The following is an 18870-nucleotide window of genomic DNA, read 5'->3' on the forward strand; positions in this document are numbered from 1 at the left end:
GGATTTTTTTTTTAGTTTGTTTCAAGACAAATAATGCTGACTAAAAAGCTATTGCGCTTATCGCATATTTGATATTGGACTTGGAACATACCAACATAATTGACGGATGAGTAAGGCATATGTTGACCATAGGATCACGCTATATACATAAGTCTAGATGTATGGATGTATATCTTTCACCACCGAGTATTCGGTGGTATCACATGCGGCATTCGAATGAGATAAAAGTTGTTTACAATATAGAATCGATACATATAGAGCATATGTGTAATTGTACATATATCATAGCAAAGTGCACATCATGATTTTATTAAATGGACTCTGATGTATTTATTGTCCGACAGCAACGTGACTTGTGAATTGATTTCATTAAACGTAAAAAGTTAACAAAGCAGCGCTGCTCGAACAGTCTTGGCAACGTTAGCTTGACTTTTTGCTTCATTTTGCTATACACATTGCAACATAAATATTTTGGCATGGCACTGTCTACACCACACTGTATTCACCCATCCACTATGCTATGAATGTGTGGATGTCTGTTTGTATTGACTTAAGGACATCTATCGTTAGTGGTGCCCATACCGTTTCACTAGGCAAGAAGTATCAATGGCCAATAGCAACAACGGCGAGCGTCAAGTATGGAATATCAATGTGGTCAACTGGATGACTAGCCAGCTAACTGAGCAGTCAGCTGGCTAAACTGACTGGTAGACTTTGGGTACCGGCATTCTGCTAACCGCATATCGCTAAATTGTATGGGATTTAGTTGGGTTTATGTTGTACAAATAATGATGATAAGGTTGCTGATTTAATGTACAATACGCAGATAAGCAACAGGGAGCATTAAGCATGGAATGTGTGCTACAATCAAGACTTTCGGCAGGTGTGGCAAATTTGCACTAAGCTTAATTATGTGAAAGTGAAATAGAAAATAAATATTTTTGAATAAGTTTAAGGCTTCTGCTTTTCAGCTGCTGTTATTTAGGGGCAGCTTGCAGAGAAGACCACTCATAAAAATACTTGCATCATATTTCTGTTGTCATTTACTTACATTTGCTTTGTTAAAAGACAGTTCGCTGAAGCATGTTTATGTGTGTGTCTACGTTTGTCATTTGCAATAATAGATGTATGTTGAATGTGCAGTCATTATTTTGAAAAAGCAAGTGCGCAAACAAAAATAAAACGAAAGGTAAATCTGGATGTTTTGGCAACACAGAAAATATCAGATTTTTATTAAGACAGGAAGTGACAATGTCCACTTTGACTTGTTATTGTTAAACATAATTTTAATGAAATTTATCATACTCATCACATAATAAAATCGATTGATTCAAGAATACTTTTGATCGAATACAAGTTATAATATGAATGACCATAGTAGTCAGGCGTTTACCCTAATAATTGACTAATACTTATGATACTTTAATAAGTTACTAGGTTGATTTTATAGATTTCAGAGTCGACTTGACAGTTTTTTGCTGCAATTAACTAAATGACTGTCTGGACTAATTTGGCATGGCGACAAGCAGCCCAATGCAACGCCAAAATGGCGTCAAAGGAGTGTCGCCATTTTGTTTTATTTCGTACGGTTAGCACATGGCGCCGAAAAGTCGTTCGTACTAGTGAATTTTTTTCTTTCACTAAAAAAAAAAAAGATAAAAGTAATTTTCATTCTGGTCGGCTATGAACTACCTGCTTCGAGTTTTAAAGGAAAACAATAGAATTAAATGAGTCGAATGAGGTGCGCCGATGCAACTACGTCTTATGTAAATCATGTGACATCCGATCGGTATTCATGAAATCAAAGACGACGATACTTTTTACACTTATTTGATATACATTTTGACGTTTAGAAGCCAATATACCCATCTAACCGACGTCGAATGGATATACATACGAAAACAAAACACTCTACGATTCTCCAACAACATTTATTATCAATTATTTAAATGGGAAATATCAATTCAATTTATGAGTGCATTTCCCTTATTTCGATTGTCTTCACATTGCTTAAATTGTAGGAGTCTTTATACAGTACACAGAGTTGCACTCAAATTTCACACTGAAATAAACAACTTCCAGGCGAATGTAGCTTGCACTCGTCCGATTTCGTGCCCAGAATCCGAGTCTGGTCCGGATCCGGATCCGGGTTCTAGTACTTGGCCTACTTTAGTGTCCGCAAACTGCTTACTGGCAAGCACTACACAAAACAAAACAACAAGTCCTGAGTAGAGTAAGCACGTATAAATTGAACAATGCCCAGTGTTCGTTCTAGTTCCCACACTATGGACTGTGACACAGCGCAAAATACGCCACATGCAATGGATGGAGACTTAGCTTGGCGTCAGGGTGTGCCTTGGGGTTAACTCGCTTACAGTGTTTTTACTACGCTTAATTCGCATAATTAATTTTGTTAGTAAACTTTGCACTAATACATATTTTTCCACTGCTTATGCTGTTGTTACACATGCTCTTGTTACTGTTGTTGCCACTTCTCCATCGCGCACACACACCCACACACACGCACACGGATGCTGTTTATGTGCTTGCCATTTTATGTTTATTCATTGAATTTATGCCATTATCGTTGCCTACTTTGCGGCGTCAAACATGCCAGGCCTTTCCCATAAATGCAGACCCAAGCGACTATGTATATGTATGTGTGCATACGTGTGTTTATGTAACTGCGAGTGTTAGCCTGTGCCTGTGCCTGTGACTGTGATTGCGTTTGCGTTTGCCCGCTAGCCCAGGTAATTGCACCCGTGTTTTGCACTTATAGTCACAGTGCACAGTTTGCTAGCTACTTCATGTTTAATACGAATACAGTTAACGTGCGTGTATTTGATGACGTGTGTGTAACAGACAGCAGCATAATGGTGGGTGGTAAACGTTTATTTACTTTACAATATTACTGCATATTTGCATGCAGGTTGAAATGTGAGTGATTTATTTGCCCAATACGATGTGTGTGTGTCTGCCTTACTGCTTGGGAGAGCGTTTACCCATATGACTCTAAGAACATCTTGGTTGTTCTCCTCGTGATCTGTACATACCGAAAAAACTTTAAATATACATATATAGTGTATTCACATAACCAGATTAACAACCATTTCATATACTACATGTATTTAAGCTGGTGAAATAACTTTTAACTTTCATACCCATATTAAAATTAACACATTAAATGGCAATAAATTACTTCGTATTGTAACTTCATTTTTTATATTTCTTATCGTATATAAGTAGATTTAAAATAATAATTTTTTAGTTTCAAAGGTTATGTTAGGTAGCACCGGGTGTCCATGCTAGGGCACAAAGCATAGACCAGTGGAGGTCCGTAGCTGTACCGGTGGAGAAGTTGCACAGTATGGATGTATTTTTGGCAAAAGCCAGCAGCATCCTGGGTGATAGCTGTGAAACGTCACGGTGATCGTGGTGACATGGTGAATCGAGGTACTTCCAAATATCTTTATGACTATTATTACAATGCACAATTTGAAGGCATTGCAAGTGATCTTTGAAGGCAAAAATTGGCTTGCCAAAAATTTTAATATATGTCTGCCAAATTGTGTGTGTGTGCTTGACTAGGCGGCGGACCAAGATATTAGTGTGGGCGGACCTGATAAGTGGGCGTGGCTAAGCAGGAGGGCTTCACAAGGACTGCCTAGCTAATCTAATCAATTGCTACTCAACAGTTCAACTTTTACTCAATAGTTCTGCACAATTTGAAGGCATTGCAAGTGATCTTTGAAGGCAAAAATTGACTTGCCAAAAATTTTAATATATGTCTGCCAAATTGTGTGTGTGTGCTTGACTAGGCGGCGGACCGAGATATTAGTGTGGGCGGACATGATAAGTGGGCGTGGCTAGGCAGGAGGGCTTCACAAAGATTGCCTAGCTAATCTAATCAATTGCTACTCAACAGTTCATCTATTACTCAACTATTTCTCAACAGTTCTGCACAATTTGAAGGCATTGCAAGTGATCTTTGAAGGCAAAAATTGACTTGCCAAAAATTTTAATGTATGTGTGCCAAATTGTGTGTGTGTGCTTTACTAGGCGGCGGACCAAGATATCCCTTAAGGCGGACCTGATAAGTGGGCATGGTCAGGCAGGCGAGCTTCACAAAGATTGCCTAGCTAATCTAATCAATTGCTACTCAACAGTTCATCTATTACTCCACTATTTCTCAACAGTTCTGCACAATTTGAAGGCATTGCAAGTGATCTTCGAAGGCAAAAATTGGCTTGCCAAAAATTTTAATATATGTCTGCCAAATTGTGTGTGTGTGCTTGACTAGGCGGCGGACCAAGATATTAGTGTGGGCGGACATGATAAGTGGGCGTGGCTAGGCAGGAGGGCTTCACAAAGATTGCCTAGCTAATCTAATCAATTGCTACTCAACAGTTCATCTATTACTCAACTATTTCTCAACAGTTCTGCACAATTTGAAGGCATTGCAAGTGATCTTTAAAGGCAAAAATTGGCTTGTCAACAATTTAAGTGAATGTCTGCCAAATGTCTGCAATCATATGAGTAGATTTTAAATAATATTTTTTTAGTTTTAAATCCCTACGAAAAACCTTATCTATTTGGCTGTCGCTCATATGCAATAATTTGATATGATTTTCTGAAGTTAATGCAATTAGCAGCTAGGCCAAGTTACGCCCACCGCCTCCTTTTCCTAGTGGACGTGCGTTTTATTAATTATTAGCTTATGCAAATAATCCGCTGGTCATTAAATGCAGAAAAATATGCCTTAGTCCTTAAACAGCGTAACTATCTTTTCAATGTCCAGTGCACATTAATGCTCTGAACTCAAATCAAATGAGTGAAAATACACAGACGAATTTAACAATTTTTTGAGTGCAGTTCTTTTACTACACAGTGCATGTCGACTATTACCGCATAAAATTAATTTTTATGGAATTGTTCATGGATATCTTCTAATTAATTTTTTTTGGTTTTGCAATACACACCATGCAGGTAACAACTGATTTCACTTATAACTTCTTAAAACAATACAAGAAAATGATTTTTCAAATCCAAAAAAAATAGGAGTAATGTAAAAAACAAATTATTTCTGCAATCAACTAATAATTGCTTTAAAATTGCATAGGAAAGGGCTCTCAAGACTTAAAAACTCTTTGTTGGACCCTTGGACACTCATCAGGTCAGCTTGGAGCGCAAAGCATTCATGTCTACGAAACGTAGAAAATTTCTTTGAGCACCACCGTCTCTGGTCGGCTAGTTGACTGGGCGCCTGAAGTGCAACACTTACAACAGTAGTAGCAACAGGAGGAACAAAAGCAAAAACAACACACTGTAAGGGCAAAACATGATTAAGAGTGAAATATTTATTTGCAGCACTCAGAGGCGCGCCACGACAGCGCCAACAATTAGAACCAAACTAACAACAGAGAAGCGAGTGCTCTGCTCCACTTGAGCCTGAAGGCAATGGCAACACGACTTAAACATGTAAATGGATGCGCTAATGCCGCAAGGCAAGAGGGAGCAATAATTTAATGGCAGCTAACGCACAAAGAGCAACAAAGCCGAGCAGACTAGCATGTGCCGCGAATAGTATGAAAAATGAGTTAAAAAAATGGGAGGATTCAAAGCTTAATTTAATTACGTTATGAGTTGTACTTGATTATTGTTTGCGTCGTCTTATTAAGAGGTTTTAAACATTTAAATACGGTTTACCAAAGCATCCATGCCCAATTAGAAAATTAAGATCATTTACTCCAGAAGCTGTTTTTTGTAATATTATTTGTGCGTAAATGTGTTGTATGTGTGACAAGAGCATGCAAATATAAAAAAATCTGTTCCTAGTACATTTTAAAAACTAATATTCCTCCTCCTCGAAGCCGTAACCGTACTCATCATCGTCTTCATCCGCAGCACCCTTGTTGAGCATGTCCTGCAATGTAGCCTCTGTTTCGGGCTCGGCATCAGCATCGGCATCCACATCATCCGGCTCGACATCATAGTCAATGTCATCTATAAAAGTTAAACAATATCAATTAACGCGTTCTAACTAGACATATGATTGTATTAGTCACCTGCATCCACAGCTACTGCGGGTTTCTCCTCGATTTCTTGCTCAATAAGACTGACCGATAAAGCCGCTTCGACTTTCGGACGTTTTCGACTAGGTCCGGGGGGTATGTCGTATGTTGATTTGCTGCGACTATTGCCTGCAATGGGACTTTCTTCTAAAATAACAGATGCTCGCTCAAGCTTCTCTGTTTTGGGCTTGGCCTGCTCAGAAGAAGTCTCTGCCTCTTCAGATAACGTGACCATACCTTCTGTAAGGGTCTTTAGTATGTCGTAATTAATTTTACTTGAGATCTTCTTCTCCTGCAGCATTTTCTCAATTGCTTCGCCAGCACTAGAGGAAGGCCCTATAACTTTTTTCCGTTGTTTTCGTTTTTTCTTTTCGGGCTTGCCTTCCTCACGTTCCTTTGCTAAGCGTTCCTCCCTTTCTTGTTGCTCTCGCAAATACTCGGCGTTCAAATTTTTCCACATATCTGACTTAGTTACCGCCTCCTGCTCTGTCAGTACATACTGATCAAGCTCTTCATCATTCAAATCATCAATGAACAGTTCAGTTTCGATTGGCTGCTTGGCCCGTTCCAGATCTTCGAGGTCGTGCTGCGTGACACGACAAATTGCCTCAATGTCAGGTCGCAATCCTTCGATAACAGCTGTCATGCCCACCTGGGGCTTAGTATCGTCTGTATTGTTTGCAATAAACTCTTTAATCACCTTGGCATTCGATTGCTCTATGAATTGCATTGAATCCTCTATTTCGAGCTCATTATCCGTGACGTTATCTTTTTCTTCTTTTTTACCTTTACTTTTTGTCAATTGGCGCATAATGTTGCCAGTATATTTACCAAGATCTTTTTCCAAATGGGCATCGATTTGCTTTTGCAGCTCCGTCAGCTCGTGAATGCCCATCTATAATAAAAATTAGAAGTTTTAGTGATTGCCATATTTGTAAGCTAGTTTGACTAACATTTTGTATAAGCTCGCGATCTTTAATGCGTGCAGCTTTGAATGAGGGCGGGTCCTGTTCACGTTCCAAGTCGACGGTCATAAACTCCTCTAAAGTCAAGCCGCCAGAGGGTGTTTCGGCAAACTCGGAAAGACGCTTGCGGAGTGTCGACTCATGTATCTTTACCACACCAATGACATCTGCTAAAGTACGACTAAACTCATGCATACGGGCGGCAATAAGTAGAGCTACGGTTTACAAAGAAACAAATTTTGTATATCAAATGAGTGTATAATTTTCAATGGTAACAAACCTGCTCCGCAAAGGCCTGTTGGACGACGTCCTGAATGCATGCAGTCTTTTTTCATACGCTGCACAATGCGAAGCGCAGTCATTGATACTTCATGGGTCTTGGCACCCAGTTGAAGTCGATTTGCGAAGCGCATAATGTAAAGACAGGGATCTGTAATGCAGAAAAATGTATGCAATAAGGAACTTGTCGATTAAATGTACAAAAGCAACTTTAAACAACAAGCTGTTGCTCTTCATTGCCATCGCAAAATGATAACGCGCTTCAGTAGAAGAACTTGTTTAATGACCTTCAAAACGGCGCTTACCAATAAAATTGAGAAACACCAATAGTCGCGTCATGCGGCAGTAGCCTCTGCCGAAATACAAGCTTTAACCCGACTGTTTCAAGTATTTACGAGCAAGTATATTTAACTCATTCAAATTTTACAATACGCTGACCGTGAGCACTGAATGGGAGAGTCATATAACGATCTACTGTTCGACTAGCATTAAAAAGAGAGTTCATTTATAGCATGCGACAACTTTTAAGATTATCATTCACAGCGAGTAATTTGAAATAAAAGTCAGGAGATGAAACACCAATGTGCAATAAATATTGAAAGCTCTTAGGAAATAAACAAATATGGTTGGAACAAAGGGCACTAGTACTCGTAAATGAGGATAGTGTGCAAAAACAGTCAAAAGCAAAACACAAAAATGCTTAAACCAAATAAAAGTCATGAATCTTCAAAAGTCATAAATAACCTTGCAACGATCTGTGTCATGCGAGACGAGACAAATATTTTGGAAAAAAAAAGTCTGAAGAGTTCCATATAGTAAAGTGTACAATGTTTTTGAAAAATGATCATCAGCTGTTAAGTTGTAATTTGTTTTAAACGAATTGAGAGATACCAGAAGTGCGTTCGTTAAGTAGGGCAACTAGTTTTATTCCCTTAAACTAAAACGATCACACATTACCCTTTGTCTCTTAGCCAGCTGACACTTGTGTACGTATACAACAGCTTGACACACTGATGCAGCTGTTAAATGCCGACAGCAATTACAACCAAAACAATCCCGTGGACGAAAGCTTATCACAAAGTCCACGAACAGTACTTGAAAAAAATTTATTAAACCCTAATGAATGCGCATATTTGAGCCAAGCAGCCATGCCTTTCCTCAGGCACTTCTCGCCCCTCGAGCCCCCCTTATTCGATGGTCCTGCAACTGCCGTTGAGTGTTCCACTTGAAAAATGATGCTGTTGTCGCTGCGACTGCATTGACCCTTCTTGTGCTGTTACCACTCATCTTCAGCAGCTGTTGCAGTTACTGCTCCAAGCGTTTGCCCACCATTTGACAGACTATTATGGAGTGGGATTCTAGGGTGGCGTTCACGATATCTGCTGTTGCTAATGGTTTCTTAATGTCCCAGTGCCATCCGTCCAATGCCTCTTATTGCAGAAACTGCGGTAGCCAGTAAAATTATTATTATTTAAACTTTATTTTTGCCTTTGTCATGACAGCAATTATCTGTTACGCATCTCATTTAAAAAAAAAAGCGCACCCATTGTCTTCATGAACACTTTTCTGTACTTGTAAAATACTGGCAATTTTGGCAACCATTTGCAATGTGACGACGCAGACCTACGTTGGCTTAAGTGTTATTTAATTTGACTGGTATTAAACGATAAATGGTATTGTGTAGGCTTACATCAAACGATTATCCAGTAGTTTAATTTTATCAATATAGCCTATATATATATGCCTATATATATATGCATTCATTGCAATTATATTTAGATAAGTTAAGGAATTATTCGTCCCGCTCTCAAATAATTTTGAACTAATTGTGAAAATATATCTTCAAATTGTAGACCATGCAGTTGTATCTAAAAGGAAATAAATTCAAAAAGTAAACAACCTCTCTTCACACCCCATAAATAATTACTACAAATTTCGAACGTGAATAAAATAATCAAAAATCGCATGCGACACCACACAACTCAATTCTCTCAAGGCAATAGATCGTCGTCGCTCACAGACAGTCAAAGCAAAGTCGGTCGCATCGTCTCGACCAGAGGTAAGTGTTTCGTGGTTGTCGTCAAGTCGTGGCACTACGAATTCGTTCGTTGACTCGTGAGCACAAGTGTAATCGACGCGCATGCGCAAAAGTATATGTAAAAATTATTATTTTTTCGTAGTTATTTGTATTTGCTGTACAAATATTAATAATTGCAAAGTGCGCGCTGTTTTGTTTACGTTTTAATTTTTACACAATTAAGCTTAAGTTTGTGACAAAATTAAACTTAACAAAGTACAATAATAAATCTGTTAAAGTGAAGTCATAATTTCACTCGGTAACTTTTCTATATTGTCAAAAAAAAGTATAATATATATTTATATTATGGCAACAATCATTTTTAAAGTTATTTAAGATGTGTGTTTTAGCCATGTCTTAAATGAAGGTCACCCAGTTTGCCGTTGCTAAAGAAAGCATATATATATGTACATATATGTATATGCTAAAAATATTTATAAACAAAGATCACGTCAGGCTGAAAACCGCTGATTATAAGACAAATAAAAATTGAAGTATTGAAAATGGTTGAAATATTGCAAATTCCAGAATTTTGGATTCAAATTTAACTAATTCACAAAAATGTTAAATTTAATACAAGTGGCGCTAATAAACTTACTAACTATATACTTAATTAAATAAAATGAATTCCTATTGACTACCTATGTACATGTGAAATACTCAATCCAAAAGTAATCAATAAGTTACCGGCTTCGTTTAAAAGAATATTAATAACAATACCAGAAACAATATAACTGTATGTGTCAAGCAAATATATGAATTAATATTTCTTTAAACCACATAATTCAAAATCAATACCATTAAACAAATACTCCATTGTGTGCAAAATAGTTGGAAAAAATAATTCAAATTTTTCCTCTTTCTCTCTCTGTCTCCCGTGTCTGCTTAATATTCTATGTGCGAATAACGCTTCTATACGTTGGAATAAGAACAAATTATAATAAGAAATACGTTTTCGGAACAACAAAATAAATGACAACTCAAACTGCTTGATGATCGAAGTGAATACGAAATTAAGTAACTAAATTATCGAAACCCAAAACAAGTTTTTCCTCCAACACAATATATATATATCATAAATAAATGAAACAAAGACAAAACATGGAGAATAATCTGCCACTAGTAAATAGCAGGAGAATTTTTAGTTTCATTGCAAAATAATTTTTAGTGTGAAAAAGTTGTGCAACAAAAAATTAAAGTCAGCAAGTCATTAGACTAAATGCATCATGACTTACAAAAAAATGCATAGAAACGTTTGTAAAGAAATATTAACATGTGAGAGTGCTTAGCTGAATAAAGTCTAAAGATACCGACTCCGCGCTACCATGCAATAACCATTTCATAAACAATATACGTTAATATATTTCCTTTTTTACGGCAATTTTGCGAAAGGATTGCATAAAGATTTACTTATCGAGAAACATGTAAAAAGCGGTTATAGCATGGTTTTGAAACTCCAAATGGTATATTGTATTATCCATAATTATCGCACCCTTTTTCTGTAGGTTTAATAAATACTGGGTATACAAACGAGTAAATTGTTACAAAAAAAATGCCCACTAATGTTCGTAAAATTATCTACAAATCAAACCGTATAAGCCGCATGTCTTAGTCAAGCTACCGTCCGCCCGATAGATGACAGACCAACAGATTGCACAATTCCCTAGGGCCCTCGAAACTAGATATAAAGGTTTTTACCTATACTGACCTACAATGACACTCAAATGATCAAATGACAATCGAGAATCAACTCCAGCTTAATAATAATGATAATTGTTTTGAGCATAAAAAAAACATTTCTCATTGATATTACAAAAGCTCATTCAGCAAAAATTTATATGTCACAAATAAGTTTAATATGGACAGCTTCTCATCCAATTATGTTATTAAATATTTTTCTTGTTCGCGATAATATAAGTTTGCTGTTTGGTAGAATTTGCTAATCAGCAAACTGATTCACGTTTGCAAAAATGTTTTGTTGTTGCATTCATGAAATACGAAGAAAAACAATACACTAGAGCACCTAAACCCCAGAAAAGTGAATTTTTACTTTATTCTTCGTTTATAATGAGGAAATACAAATCGAAAGTGTTAAGCCAAGCTATATTTTGGGGTCACTCTGTGGTTTTGAGTCTTTCCTCGTTTCATGCCTGTTCTCTGTCATTTTGTTATGTGCGATGTGAGCCGACACTTACAATTAAAGAGGCAATGAAATGCGGAATGCAAACAATGTCAGAGCAGTCAAAAAGTACATAAATTAAGAAAGGGCACCAAATGTTAATGCAAGCGGCAAATTTTAAGTGCATAAACACAAAGTTTAAACAACGTATACAAATCGAAAATGAAAAATATAAATAAAATGGAAATATATCTATTGATATCAATATATAATCTGTAATCTTTGGATTTGTAGTTGACTTCGAATTGTTTTTTATTAAAACTACCTGCTTGCATAATTCCTCTAGACAGCCGAAGGCATCTTATACCCGCAGAAGCCCAAAAAAAATTTTTTTCTGCACGATAAGAAACGCAAAAGTTACAGCGAAAGCATATTGCATGATGTTAAAAGAGGCTAGGCCGAGAAAATTTTGTCGACTTCCTGTAGGTAATCAAAAAGACCAAATGCGTGTGGAAATCCATTTGGGAAGTGAACCTGGTAGAGAAAGTGCATAGTGGCCAGCAACTAAAAAAAACTGGCAAGGCAGGCAAGACAAGGCAATAGTAAGCCAGAGATACAGGGTTTAACTCTGTAGATTGAGTTATTACGTAATACAACAACGCATTATTTTTAATTAGTTGCAGTGCACTAGAAAATAAAAGGGAAGCTAGTAAATGTAAATATGCCACACAAGATTGTAATAAAACTACGAAGATGATCGAGGCATTTGCGAACCATCTGAGCAGTCATCTTGGACGTCACCTTTTTTATTGGGCAATTACAACACCGACGCCGAGAGGTCTCGACGGCGTCCATTACGGCCTCAATCTGCGTCTGTCCGAGCTAATCAACAAACTTCACGGCCCCCTCGAGCGGGGTGTGAAGGTGCTGGATCACTTGCTTACGCTCGAAGAGGACGACTTTAGCGGTCATTGGGGCAGCGCTTATGCGCACAACTATGAACCGGAGTCCCAACTTCCTGACTCTGAAAACGAGGAGCAGCCTCCTGCCGAAGAACACTTGCCTAGATCTTACAATAGTAAGTATAAAATATATGTAAGACTTAGGAAGTTAGACCACCAAATAAATACTGTTTGCCACACTAGTAAGATCTTCAGATACGTGTTAAATTTTTCATTTTGGCTCTAACGGCTTCGAAACTGGTTTTATGATACTATATATGTATACTTATATATACTTGTACAAATTCGTTGCTTCGTATGTGTGAATGCAAAGAAATAAACAAACCTTCAGCGCGATGACCAAATCAATTTCAAGTTCATATTGATGGCCATACTTCCTAACAATCAATATACATATTAAACTCAAATACCTAATATCGAATTTTTAATTAAGTTAGGCAAATGAAATACATAATGCTGTACAAGGTTGTGGTAAAATTTGGGTGTCACGTACACTGATACGTATTTAATTGAAAATTGCGTTCGCACATTTGTGCTATCCTAACAAATGTGCGAACGCAATTTTCTCGTTTCCAATCGGCATGACGGAAATACATATTACCTGCCGCAGTGATATAATCTATGAATAATGCTCTGAAAAGCTTGCGAAACTGATATGCAGTCGAAATGCTCATTATCTCATTTAAATTCAAGACACACGCCTACAAGCTGACTGCTATAGCACACGGCAGCTCTCTAGCGAATCACAGCTGTCGACATCGCCTTTGTGTATGGTTAGTTGACAATCGACATACCACCACAAATTTATCGGTCTGTTTTTTAAATGAAAAATACAAATTCTGTCTAGACGATAAATGTACGTCGAGACACTTCGATTTTACAATTACACAACTGTGAATAGTTAAAAAATAGATATTTGTGTGGCAAGAACCTCTAAAGGTGCAACAGTGTAGTGTGCATATTATTTTATTGCATTGAATCATTTCAATCAGAAATAAAAAAGCAAATAACCAAATAACTATCGACAAACCACCACCAATTTATCGGTCTGCTTCTCAAATGGAAAATGCAAATTCTGTCAAGACGATAAATATGCGTCGATACACAGACATAGATTTTACAATGGCACAACTGTGACTGGTTGAAAAACAAATGTTTGTCTGGCAAGAACCTCTGAAATAAAAGTGCAACAGCTAAGTCTACATATTATATTATTGTGTTTAAACATTTCGATCAGAAATAAATAAGAAAATAATCAAGTAACATACGCAAAAGTCACGGCTACTACAATCATGGCCAGCAGCAGCAATAACCTTAGTAATAATAGTAGCAATAATAATAACGCCTTGAATCGATTCTCATTAAAATCAAGTAGTAGCAAACGAAATCAAGAATCTATGTCGCACTCGCAGCTAAACGGTGGTTGGATAAATGGTAAGAAAATTTATTAGAATATTCTGATGCTGAGACACTGAAATGCTGAAGCGTCTCTATAGACATATCGATTTTCCCCAAAAGTGTTATTCTCATTTAAACACACACATTACTATGTACATACATACTCATGTACACTTGTGATTTTAGTAGTAAATAAGACCAGTATTGTTAAAGTTATACTTAGTTAAGATATATCACAAAATTTCATAAATGAAAGCAACAAGATTATAATTAACAATATTTATAATAATTCGTCAATTGCAGTGGAAACACTTAACAATGGCAACGGTCTCTTACACTCACCCCCGCACAATCACCAGCAGCAGCCACAACAACGTGGAGCCGCAATCACCTCCCCAGGGATAAGTTCAGTGGGCGGTGCCACTGATCACAACATACAAATTACGCAGCCCATTAGTGCCCCATCCTCACCACTTGCATCGCCAAGTACTCTAACTTGCGGCAACAGTGGCAATAGCAACTCCACCACATTCTGTCTACCTTCCAGTTCAACTGACATTGCAACAATTGCCTCAATAGCCGCGGTTGCAGGTGGCACGACCAATGCAACAACGTCAACATCCAACAGTGGCAGTGGCTCTTACGTGTGTGCGGCTGGCAGCAACGCCAGTTATGCCGCCGTCGGCGCCTCGAATGCAATCGACACTGCCGATCCAAACTGGCAAGCGAGCAAGGCGACAGTGTTGGAGCGCAATGCAGCAATGTTCAACAATGAGCTGTTGTCGGATGTGAGGTTCATTGTGGGCGGTGATTTTGGTGTGTGGCTTATAAAGTAATGAGCAATTGTTAAAGATGTTAATGTATGTCGTATATCTTTCTAGATTTCGATCCGAATCAAACAATTCCTGCACACAAATACATTCTTGCCACTGGCAGCTCTGTGTTCTATGCCATGTTTTACGGCGGATTGGCGGAAAACAAGGAAGAAATCAAAGTGCCTGATGTAGAACCAACGGCTTTTCTTACACTTTTAAGGTACGTTCCAAGACCATCTATTGTGGCACAATTATGAACCTCACCTCAATTCTTAATAACTTGCAACAGATATCTGTACTGTGACGAAATCAAACTAGAGCCCGAGCACATATTGGCCACGTTATACGCTGCCAAAAAATATATTGTTCCACATTTGGCGCGTGCTTGCGTTAACTACCTCGAAGTTAAGCTGACGGCAAAAAACGCCTGTCTACTTCTCAGTCAATCGCGCCTTTTTGAGGAGTCCGAACTGATGCAGCGTTGTTGGGAAGTAATCGATGCCCAGGCCGAGATGGCAGTTAAATCCGAAGACTTTGTGGACATTGACCTGAAGACATTTGAATCAATCTTATCGCGTGAAACTTTAAATTGCAAAGAGATACACTTGTTCGAGGCCGCTCTCAATTGGGCTATAAATGCATGTGAAAAAATGAGTATCGACGAAACATCACAAAACAAACGGCGAGTGCTAGGTCACGCACTTCATCTGATACGCATACCGACCATGAGTCTAGAAGAATTTGCGAATGGCGTAGCTCAAACTGGCATACTCACATCCCAAGAGACAATTGATATGTTCTTACACTTTACAGCCAAAGAAAAGCCCAGTTTGAGTTTTCCTACGAGAATACGTGCAGGACTTAAAACTCAAGTCTGTCACCGTTTTCAGTCATGCGCCTATCGTTCAAACCAGTGGCGATATCGGGGACGCTGTGATTCCATACAGTTCTCAGTAGATCGAAGGTACGTAATATCAAAACATTAAAGTTAACCAGATGCTCATGAATATAATTTCATTTATTTAGAATTTTCATCGTAGGCTTTGGTCTATATGGCTCTTCCACTGGAGCTGCAAACTATAACGTGAAGATAGAACTAAAGCGTCTAGGGCGCACTCTAGCCGAGAATGATACGAAGTTTTTTTCGGATGGTTCAAGCAACACTTTTCATGTATTTTTTGAGAATCCCATACAAATTGAACCGGAATGCTATTATACGGCCTCAGTTATACTTGATGGAAATGAGTTGAGCTTCTTTGGCCAGGAGGGAATGTCAGAAGTACTCATGGGCAACGTTACATTCCAATTTCAATGCTCTTCAGAGAGTACCAATGGCACTGGAGTGCAGGGTGGACAAATACCTGAATTAATATTCTATGGCCCCACTACCGTTGTTACTGCACTCAATTCGCCCACCAACTCAGTAAGCGCTGCCATTGCAGGATCCACACAGGCTATTTCTAATGGTAGTGGAGTCTCTTCTGATATTGGGAGTAGCAGCAATACCAATAATGGCTCAGATGAAATGCTATTAATGAACAACGCCCCAACAAGCAACAGTGATGGAAGCAACACATGATGCGCGCAGCTATACTGCGCTGAATGGCAAGGCGCCTGCTACTATCGACAGCAGACACAACAGCAGCTGCAACATCATAAGAGGCAGATTCAGCTACAACACACACATAATAGGAACTCATGGGGTTTCAGTGCAATGCATCAAAACAAATTGGAGGTTTAGAAATGCGAAATTAACATTATATATGTAGTTATTATTCCCATCATTTACTTGAAGACAGTCATAAGTAAAAGAACACTACTTTTCTTTGTTAATTAGGCAAGCGAGCGACATGTAGGTGCAACACCATACCTATCTAGTGAAATAAACTGCTACTGTGTTTGAAGTACATATGTAGATCTAAATGCACACACATCTCTTGGTGAATTACAGTTTTAAATTTAAAAGGTAATTCCAAAGATGATTAACAACTACTTATAAGCGTAGAGCAATGCTATTTATATTGCATTTGGTAGGGTCAAGCTTAAACTTAAAAAATCGTAGAAGTAATTAATTATTCACCGGGCAATCAATCAATATAAGAATAACAAATCAAGTAAAAGAAATTTATGCCAAAAGCGTCACAAAGAATTCTTATTTTCTCACGCATACAGATCGAAAAAAATGTTCCACACATTTAATGAGAATCTAAGATGTTGAAATATGCATACGAATTTGAAAGCCATGATAAATATACATATACCTACATATAAACAAATATTAAAGCATAAATGAATAGAAAGCAAAGCTCGCAAAATAACTGTTGACCGTTTTTCTTCCTGCGCTCCCGCTGCGAGAACAACCGAAAAAGTTCTTACTCTCCCGCTCTGAGCAAGAGACTTGAATTCCTTGCCTATGTATGTGAGTGTATACCAACACATACGCAAAAGACTTTTTACTTCAATGAACACGACAAAACGGTCTTGGAACAACCAGAACAAAACGGAATAGAAAAAAACTGATTCGCTCTGAGCGCGAGCAAGCTCTTACAAGAACCCATAAATCGGTTTCTGAGTGTTTTTGTAAAGAGTCAGGAAAAGTTACTTATTTGCAGACAACGAGAAATAGTCGACAGTTATTTGCGAGCTCTGATAGAAAGTTGTTTCAACGTAAAACATGCAATTGATGTTCGACTCCGTTTTCTATCTGAATGGAAATCATTTAACACTATTTTCAGTTGGTACCCAATAATAAAACTAATTTTTTGGGTGATGCTGATTTCCACATTAAAAGAACATTATGAAATTCTTACAAATAGATAATATTAAGAAATTATTTTAATTCTGTACCACGACTATTAACAAATAAATCGCATTCGATTCTTTCTATGAAATATACATAATGCAAATAATAAAACCAAAAGACCTAAACTGGCTGTTTTAATATTCATGTGAGAGCTTGGTTCACTAAATTTGTATGATGTCAGGATTGTAATATATTATAATGATCAACTTCAATACACTTGCCACTATGCTATAATCAATTTAATAGAACCATCAACTCACCTACAGATGGTATGTTAATACACAAGGCATGCGACAACTTCAGATAGGTGCGTCCAAGTTCGTACGAGCAAATTTGTTGCACATCGCTGATATCGATGAGTAGATCTGCAAAATAGAAACACTTCGGATTAGTTATAAGGAATTAATGATTTGAAGTCAAGCCAATAGAATCTAGCTTACGTGAAGTGCCCTCAGTGCGACATGTCATGTAGACGCAAGCTGCATAGATGTGAGTGCTCTTTCGGCCACGGGTTAAGTGACGACTTAGGGCCATCTTGAAGAAATTAAGTGCAGTATCTGCATAGTGCTGCGTTAGCTGGAGCTGCTGGCAAAGCAGTGTGATGTCCTTCTTTGCTTTCTTGATCGTGACTTCTCGCGATTCTGTGCCGGAACCCACTTGAAATTTTCCATAGCCATAGTTGGTAGCACCGCCCGAAGACTCTGCAGAAACAAACTGTCCAATGGCGGCGGCACCGTGACCCACCTCTTCAAATTGCACCTCTGATACAATGAGTGAATCCTCAAGTACAGATCCGCAATTCATGCACACTATACGGCGAGACAATAAAATGATCATAAGTATTAATTTATATTGCATATTACATTAAATAAACATACCGCGGTCACCACGCGCATTGTCTTCTTCGATTTCATTGGAATTGCAATTGCGGCACTTTAATCCAGTCGACATCGTGCTTTGCTTATAAATGTAATTACATATTTTTCAACAAATCAACTAATATAAATCACATGGAATACTCCATTTGTCAGTTTAATTCATATTTACAATGTCAAAATTGTTTAAACCACTATAAATGTCGCACTCAGTGTTGGAGTAGTGTAAAATATTCTGTGCATTAGTACGTTGACCAGAAATATCGCGTAATTTTACTACGTAAAATATTACCGAACCTTTCAACTGCATTAAAGATGAAAACTAGAATAAATAATTTTTTTTGTTTTATAAATATGAAATATAAAGTTTATAAGATAAACATCATAAAAAATAATTGATTCACGAATACAATAGCGATATACAAATTAGCAGCGTACTAATCGCGTTAATGAAACAACAGTGTTGTTACAACACTGAGGCATCGTGTGTTTCACAACTTTACAAC

At 37.7% G+C, this 18870-nt stretch overlaps 2 protein-coding genes across 3 annotated transcripts; one reads left to right on the plus strand and one right to left on the minus strand.

Moving 5' to 3' along the window:
- Positions 1-5741: 5741 nt before the first annotated feature.
- LOC117576025 (transcription factor IIIB 90 kDa subunit) lies at positions 5742-18675 on the minus strand. Its single transcript, XM_034260534.2, has 7 exons — positions 18368-18675; positions 17930-18298; positions 17750-17854; positions 7317-7466; positions 7025-7251; positions 6066-6966; positions 5742-6003 (listed from the first exon to the last, which is right to left on the minus strand). Exons 1-7 carry the CDS (start codon positions 18438-18440, stop codon positions 5849-5851), a joined length of 1980 nt encoding a protein of 659 aa, XP_034116425.1. The 5' UTR covers positions 18441-18675; the 3' UTR covers positions 5742-5848.
- On the plus strand, positions 9404-17609 carry LOC117576024 (BTB/POZ domain-containing protein 6-B). 2 transcript variants are annotated; one of them, XM_034260531.2, is made up of 6 exons: positions 9404-9471; positions 12189-12589; positions 14175-14687; positions 14753-14906; positions 14976-15650; positions 15713-17609. In XM_034260531.2, the coding sequence occupies exons 2-6, from the start codon at positions 12265-12267 to the stop codon at positions 16263-16265; spliced, it is 2220 nt and encodes a 739-aa protein (XP_034116422.1). In that variant the 5' UTR covers positions 9404-9471; positions 12189-12264; the 3' UTR covers positions 16266-17609. The 2 variants fall into 2 exon arrangements, with proteins under 2 accessions (XP_034116422.1, XP_034116421.1); XM_034260530.2 differs by lacking the exon at positions 9404-9471 and having other exon boundaries at positions 11818-12589.
- Positions 18676-18870: the final 195 nt, after the last annotated feature.

The sequence above is a fragment of the Drosophila albomicans genome, chromosome 2R (assembly GCF_009650485.2).
Source record: "Drosophila albomicans strain 15112-1751.03 chromosome 2R, ASM965048v2, whole genome shotgun sequence".
NCBI lineage: Eukaryota > Metazoa > Arthropoda > Insecta > Diptera > Drosophilidae > Drosophila > Drosophila albomicans.

What these genes read in the sequence shown, in the direction of transcription:
- LOC117576024 (XM_034260531.2), top strand. Translation starts at nt 12,265, where the DNA reads ATGATCGAGGCATTTGCGAACCATCTGAGCAGTCATCTTGGACGTCAC. An exon ending in CTTGCCTAGATCTTACAATA is followed by an intron (nt 12,590 to 14,174) that starts GTAAGTATAAAA and finishes CGTCAATTGCAG; the next exon opens with TGGAAACACTTAACAATGGC. An exon ending in CATTGTGGGCGGTGATTTTG is followed by an intron (nt 14,688 to 14,752) that starts GTGTGTGGCTTA and finishes ATATCTTTCTAG; the next exon opens with ATTTCGATCCGAATCAAACA.
- LOC117576025 (XM_034260534.2), bottom strand. Translation starts at nt 18,440, where the DNA reads ATGTCGACTGGATTAAAGTGCCGCAATTGCAATTCCAATGAAATCGAA. An exon ending in AACAGGCCTTTGCGGAGCAG is followed by an intron (nt 7,252 to 7,316) that starts GTTTGTTACCAT and finishes TGTAAACCGTAG; the next exon opens with CTCTACTTATTGCCGCCCGT. An exon ending in ATCGCGAGCTTATACAAAAT is followed by an intron (nt 6,967 to 7,024) that starts GTTAGTCAAACT and finishes TTTTTATTATAG; the next exon opens with ATGGGCATTCACGAGCTGAC.